Below are 7,001 nucleotides of genomic sequence, written 5' to 3' on the forward strand. Positions count from 1 at the left end.
AAAAAAAAAAAAAAAAATCTGAAAGCAAATAAATCATTTGACTGCTGAAAAATAAATGGGAGCAGCAGAGGGCAATGAAAAGAGCGTGGGCTTTGGAGTCAGCCAGAATAGAATTCAGATCCTGGATGGCCACTTGGGGTCTGCATCAGCTTCTCCAAGTCACTTATTCTCTGCTGGTCTTTGTCTTCTCACCTGTCCCAAATTGGAAAGGCTTTCTGGGAGGGGAAGTGAGATGACACATGGAAAGAGCTTGGTATACAGTAGGCATCCAATACATACGTATTCATTATCTCTCAGATTCCCCCATCCCCATATTGCTATTTGTTTTTGTATGTGGTTCTCTTGCGATGATTCTTTCATTCCTCACTCCCCATCCCCAGTTCTCTCTTTCTACCTGCTCATGTTGGTCCAGAAGGAAGAATGTGTTCCCCCTCTTGGGGAGAAGCCACATTTGCCTAGAGGAGATGTGGTCTTGGGGACGTGAGCAAGCCCAGTTACCCCATCCCATTGCTCTTGTATACTTGGAGCCACGGGAGAACCTTTCCAGTGGAGCAAGCAGCCCCTCTCGCATAAGGCGTAGCCCCTTAGCCATGATCTAGGCTTTGCTCTGATCTGCCTTCATTCAGGCATGGCTCTTCCTAAAGGGATATGCACCTTTGTTGTTTCCAAGAATCTGTTGTTTGTAAGAGTCAATTTGGCAAATAATTATTGGGCGCTTATTATCTGCCAAGCACTGTGCTGGGCCCTAATGAACGAGCTAGACCAGCCAGTCCTGCTCTTCCAATCTAGCAGAACAGACAGATATTAGACAAATGATTACATCTGTGATGAGATGAATATGCAGGGAATTAAAGAAGATGGAGGAATACTATAGCAAGCTGTTTGAAATATTTGTGGAGATTTGGATGTACTTATGTCAGGATGTAAGGGTCCTCTTTGTTGGTATGAAATATGAATTTTTAAAACTTTGGTGTCCCTGAGGGATATGTCTAGATCTTTCTGAATCTCCAAATTCCTGAGTAGCATAATAAGAGTTGTTGAATTGTCACATACCAGGTAATGAACGGTAGATATGTTAACACATATTCGTTCTAGTGAAACATTCTTACAAATGAAAGAAACCCAACCAAATTGCTTTGCCATTCCTCTACTCCCCCAAAAGCAAATAATGGATTAGTTTATGTAACTGAAAAGTCCAGGGGTATATGGCTTCAGGTAGAGATGGAGTCAGGTGTTCAGATGCTACCTTCAGAAAGCTCTTGCTCTCGCTCTCTTGCTCTCTCTCTCTCTCTCTCCCCCCCTCTCTCCCCCCCTTTTCCCCTTCTCTCCCCTCTTTCTCCCTCCCCTCCCCTCTTCCTCTTCCTGTTCAGCTCTCTCCCTCTATGGTGCCCCCTTCCCATGGTCCCTCTCTCTCTCTCTCTGCCCCCTCCTCTCCATTCTTTCCTCATCTATCCTCACCCAGTTCCCACTTACCCTCTCATCCTCCTCCTCTCACCTCCTACCTCTCTCCCCTCTGCATCCAACCTCCCTCCCTTACGTGCTGTCCTCTCTTCTTCCCTGTCTCCCTCCTTCTCTTCTCCCTGCATCTCCTCTATCTCCCTTTTTCTCCTGCTTACCTCCTCTCTCTCTCTCTCCCACTCTTCCTCCCTCCCGCTCTCCCCACCCCAGCACCTTCTCTCCCTCAGTTCCACTCCCCACACTCCCTCTGCTCTGCCTCCTGGCTCCCTCCTCACCTTCTTTCCTCCCTCCTTCATTCCCCATCCCCCTTCCTCTCTCCCCCTCCCCGCTTTCTCCCTGGCCCCCCTCCTTCCTCCCCTGCCTCTCCCAGTCCTCTGCCTGTGGCTCACCCCTGCATGCCCTGCTCATCCTGGGCCTCTCCTGAGAGAGTCTCTAGAGCCTGTGGCCCTGCCTGCCCACCATGCCCGAGGCCACTGGGAGGGAGGCTGGGGCTCCGGCCCCACCGCGCGCCCCCCACCTGCCTGGCCGACTGGGGGCTCATCTCCTTTGAGTTTTCTCGCTCTCTCTTTCTCTCTCATGTCGTTTTTTGCAAGAAGTTTCCTTTCGGTATGATGATGAGACACAATATTTTCATTCAAACAGCCATTGAATAAAATATTGTTTGTGCCCCTCCCCTTTCCCTCCCTCTTTTCGTTTGTTTTTGTGTTTGTGTTGTTTTTGTTTTCCTCGCTTTCTCTCTTGGTGGACTGTCCCAGTGCCAATCAGCAAACTGAAGGGCAAGTATATTCAGAACCAGTGCACCCTCCTCTCCCCACCCCATCCACCCTCACGCCCCTGCTTGCCCCCCTCCCTGCCCAGGACCAGCCAAACCCCTGCTCTCCAGGGCCCCCTCCCAGCATCCCCCTGGCTCCTCTAGTTTTTGCCTTTCCTCTGATTCCTTAGCCCCTATGAGAGCCAGTGGCCTGTGCCTCTGGCCCTGCCTGCAGGGTGTTCTCCAGCGTGTTCTCAGGGCCCACACCCTTTCCTTGGACCCCTCACTCTCTCTGGGAAGGCCCCTGCCTCCCCTATCTTCTCTGTCCCTCCAAGACAACTCAACAGTAGGGACAGCCTGGATGCTTCTCCACCACCTCCCACTCAGCAGGGCAGGAGGCCTGAGATGCAGGGGTAGATCAGCCCCTAGTGGGGCTCATGTGAAGCTGTGGGAAAGGGCCAGCCCACAAGGCCTACTCTGAGGAAGCTCTCCCTCCTCTGGCAGTAGCTCCAGTAGCTGGCAGTCCTCCAAGAAGGGAGGCAGAAGGCTCGGAAGCCTCACGCCCCGATGCTGGGGCCAAAGGGCAGCATAGGGCAGGCACCTAGGCCACTGAAGAGCAGGGCTGACCTGTGCCTCCTGGGCACTGACATAGGTGCTGACGTCCCCGTGTCCCACCAGCCCGCTGCTCCCAGAGGCTTTGCTAAGCCCTGGAGTGGCTCGGCAGTATGGAAAAGCTGTTTCCCTGGGGAAATAAAGCCAGCTTTGGGGACCAGGGGCCTGGACAGGGATGGAATGGGATCTGTCTAGACTCTAAGAGCCAGCAAAGGCGTTTGGAGGAAATCAGGCTGGGTATGAAAGGAAAGGTTCTGGCATGCTGGGATGCCTAAGCCAAGGAGACTTCTAGAAGGGTGGGTAGTGAACAGTAGTGAACCCCTAGACCCTGGCAGAGAGTAAGGGGAGTGAGAGAGGACAGCATTACAAAGGTCTCAGAGAACCACCTCTCCCAGGGAACCCGTGGGCAGATGGGGCATGGAGAGCCACAAGGGGATGTCCCCATGACCTGGAAGCAGGGGCACCCAAGAAGCCCAGGGGCAAAGGGGATAAAGGGGCCAGAGCCACCTCCGATGGCCTGGGCGGGGGTGGGGGACGTGCCCTACTCCCACTGACTTGAGTTGTCTTTTTCTCCCCACCCTACCACATCCCACCCAGTGACCCCAGAAATGCAGGGCCCTGGTAACAATGACAACATAGCATAGTCTCCTTCCCTGCTCCTTCGCCCTCCTTTTTCTTTTTCCTCCTCCTCCTCTTCCCCCTAACCCCTTCCCCATCGGCTTGTGTCCAGACCCTGCCTCACAGTCCTATCAGAAGGAACAGTCCAACCAGTGACTGCCCAGCCCCTCCAAGCACCCCAAGTGCCCCCTCCCCAGAATCTTGCAGTGCATTGTGGGAGTATTTGGGAGCAGGGATAATCCCTCTTCTATACAAATAAAGCCCTGGGAGCAAAAGAGAGCTCAGAAGTGGAGACAGGCTAAGAAGGTGGACCACCCACAGTGAGGCCAAGAGCAGAGGGACCCCTCCCAGGTGCAGACCAGCAAGGTGGCCAGTCCAGCTGGGCAGGGAAAGGCCATAGAGGAGCCCCAGTGGCCACATCCTTAGGTTCACTCTCAAACCCATACAGAGATAGTCACACGGGCACACACACACACTCAGTGCATGCATGCTCACTCACACACACATGCACAGCTCATAAGCCCAGGGCACAGGCCCAATTGGGGGTGCCTCAACAGCAGCCCTATGCCCTCTCTGGAGCCCTAGCATCCCCCATGGCTGCCTGGAGCCCAGACAAGTTTTAGTAAGGATGGAGACCCAGCCCATCTCCACGCCCTCAGCCAAGGGAAGCAGGTACACAGGTTCCAGCAGCACTCCTTCCAGCGCCCCAGACTTTCTTCCCACACTGTGGGAACAGTCCCTGGCACTTTGAGGGTCTCCCTTCACCTCCTGGCCCAGGGAGGACCACCAGCCCCCCCACAATGCACTGCAGCATACCCTCAGCTGTCCCTGCCCGTCTCTGGTTGGACTGTTTGTGCCCGTGAGAAACCCCCTCGGTTTGGCCATGTTGATGCCTGACACAGAACAAAAGCAAGACCTACCAAAACGCAAACAGCTGCAGCAAAGAAAGAGAGATAAAAATCCGCAGCCAAAAGCCAATTCCCTTCCTCAAAGTCTCTTTGGAGGCGAAGGAAGCTCAGCATGCGGTTTTTTCCATTATGGATGTGATAAGAGCGAGACTGGCGCCTCCCCCAGACCATGCATATATATAGCAGTGTGTGTATATATATGTGTGTGTGTGTGTCCGTGTATATGTGCTATACAGCCGTATGGAAGCATATACAGCCACGCCAAGGGACTCACTGCCAACAGAGGACCAGGCCCGGGCAACATATTGGCTATAACTGCCCTCCTCCTGCGATGCTGTAGTCTCCACAGGCCCTGTACCCTCCCTGCCCGTCCCTTCTCTTTGGCTCCTGGACATGGAAATGGCGGGTTTCCTCTTTGCTGGTGTCTCCCCCTCCCTCCAGCCCCCCTCTCCCCTGTCCTTCCAGCCCCGTCAGCTCTGAGCCCCCTGGCCTCCCACCTCCCCAGCCCCCGCCGGATAACCCCCCGTTTCTGTTGCAGATTTTGAGTTCCTGCTCCCCAGCAGCTTTGAGTCTGAAGGACATGTTTTCATTGCTCCCAGGTAGCTTGCGTGTGGCCTTGCTGAGGTGTCCTCCCCTACCCTGAGCGCCCCGGCCCCACCCCCTGCACTGCTGCCTGGAGCTCTGTGTGACTGTTTTCTGTGCAGTGTCATCCCCCGGCCCCCATACATTGCCCGGTATGCACGGCTGTGTGCATACCCAGGCCATGTACCGCACCAGGCAGCAGTGGCCGGCGGCCTCACGGCCCTAGCTCCCACCAGGCCGGGGCAGGAAGTCTCCAGACTCATCTGCTGACTTTCTCTGCCCTCCCAGGCAACCAGGCAGGAGCCCTTCCCGCCCCGGGGTGGCTGTCTGTGGCATGCCCACCCCTTGCCAGGCAACTGCTGCTCTGGTTTGTGGTGTCCTGCCCATCCCCCCAACCCCACACCCCATCGTTGTCCTGTGTCAGTCGGTGTTCATGTGGGTCTGAGGGCTGAGTCAGCCAGAGCCCCTGTCGGCAGTGCCAGGTCTAGAAGTGGTACTTCACTTGGGGGATGGGGGGAGGAGGGCAGGGGCTTTAAGGAGCTGCTCTAGCAAATGAGGAGTCGGGGCCCAGAGCAGGCCCAGGCCTGGACCATCCAGGAGTGCACGCTCAATGTGTACATACACGTTCTCATGCACACACTCTCTGCCTTTGGCCCACATCTGGGGAGGCCGGGTCCCCTGGGTGCTGAAGCCCTTCCATGACGCAGGCTTGGGATGAGGGCAGGTGGGTGGATGCAGCTGATAGAGACCCCAGGGTCACTGGAAGGCAGCACACGGGGGCTCTGGACATGCCTCACCTTTGTGTGTGCACGTATGTGCATGCACCCAGTTTTTCTGTGATTCTTTGTAGATGTGTGTATTTGTGAGTCACCATGTACGTATGTAAGAGTCTGAGCATAAATGTGGGGGTGGCTCTGTGCGTTAGTGAATGTGGGAAGGTGTGAAAAAGCCTGTGTGGCCCACGTGACCCCCGAGAAAGCTCTCTTGAGGGCAGGGACCCTATTTGTTTTTGCCATTTCTGTGTCTGTGGCTCGGGAGAGCTCAATAAATATGTGGAGGGTGAGTGAATGAAGTACCCCACAAATGTGAATGTGCATACTGTGTGTACAGGAGAGTCTGCAAGTGACTTGGTGTATCTCAAGCACAGTCGTGTGGGTGTCACCCTGGGTGTGTCCAGTGTGGCCTCTAGGCATAGAGGTGCAGGCTGTACACTGCACAAAGGCCCTGGGGGCCAAGGAGTGAGTGGGGCCTGAGACCCAGTTCCACATGCCCTTACCAAGCCACGAGCCCTACCACAGCCTGGGAAAGTGGCACATGTTCAAAAACTCCACAGTTAGTGCCATATAGGACAATGAAGCGGTCCCTGGTGGCAGAGGTATGAATGAGGGGTCGGGCAAGAGAGAGAGCTCCACCTATCAGAGTAGAAGGATTGCTCCCAAGACTTCCTAGGCAGCAAGCCCAAGCAGACCCCCCTCACGCCCCACAGCCCCATGTTCTCTCGACCCAGAGCCTGAACGCAGTGAGGGTCTTGAGGGGAGGGGCATTCCAGGCAGAGGGAACAGCCAGTCCGAGGACCCACATGTTCCCACTGACTTCCTGACACCCTCTGTGCTATGATGAAAAAAGCGAGTATCAGAGAGCATGAGTGAGTTACCTAAAGGCACATAGCCAGGAAGAGGCAGGGTGGGGTCTTAGGCTGACAAAAAGCCAGTGTTTGTACCCGGGTCCCACCTGGTGCCCACGGGAATGCTCTAGGGCATACAGGTGGATGAGCTGAGCTGGCCGCCAGGCATTTCCTGGGGCTTCCCAGGTGCACTATCTGGGTCCAGCTACACCAGAGAGATGGGAGGCTCTGTAGAGCCATGCCCAGGAGAAAGAAGCTGCCTGAATGGAGGAAGTAGACCCTCATTCTTTTTTTTTTTTTTTTTTTTTTGAGACGGAGTCTTGCTCTGTCGCAAAAAAAAAAAAAAAAAAGACAAAAAAAAAAACTGAAAAAAAAAAAAAAAAAAAAAAAAAGGCCTCTAGTCATTGGATTTAGGGCCCATACTAATTCAGTATGACCTCATCTTTTT

General features: G+C 54.4%; 1 protein-coding gene across 4 annotated transcripts in view; it reads left to right on the plus strand.

The window, feature by feature from the left end:
* The window catches only part of CACNA2D2 (calcium channel, voltage-dependent, alpha 2/delta subunit 2), a 114,967-nt gene that overhangs the window by 102,168 nt on the left and 5,798 nt on the right, over window positions 1-7,001 (plus strand). For 3 of the 4 annotated variants that reach the window (XM_011993248.1, XM_011993249.1, XM_011993247.1), the window contains exon 22: window positions 4,886-4,946. In XM_011993248.1, the coding sequence (XP_011848638.1) occupies window positions 4,886-4,946 (61 nt within the window). Of the gene's footprint in view, window positions 1-2,213; window positions 2,235-4,885; window positions 4,947-7,001 lie in introns of all 4 variants that reach the window. The other variant, XM_011993245.1, reaches the window with a different exon arrangement.

The sequence above is a fragment of the Mandrillus leucophaeus genome, unplaced genomic scaffold (assembly GCF_000951045.1).
Source record: "Mandrillus leucophaeus isolate KB7577 unplaced genomic scaffold, Mleu.le_1.0 Scaffold429, whole genome shotgun sequence".
NCBI classification, from domain to species: domain Eukaryota; kingdom Metazoa; phylum Chordata; class Mammalia; order Primates; family Cercopithecidae; genus Mandrillus; species Mandrillus leucophaeus.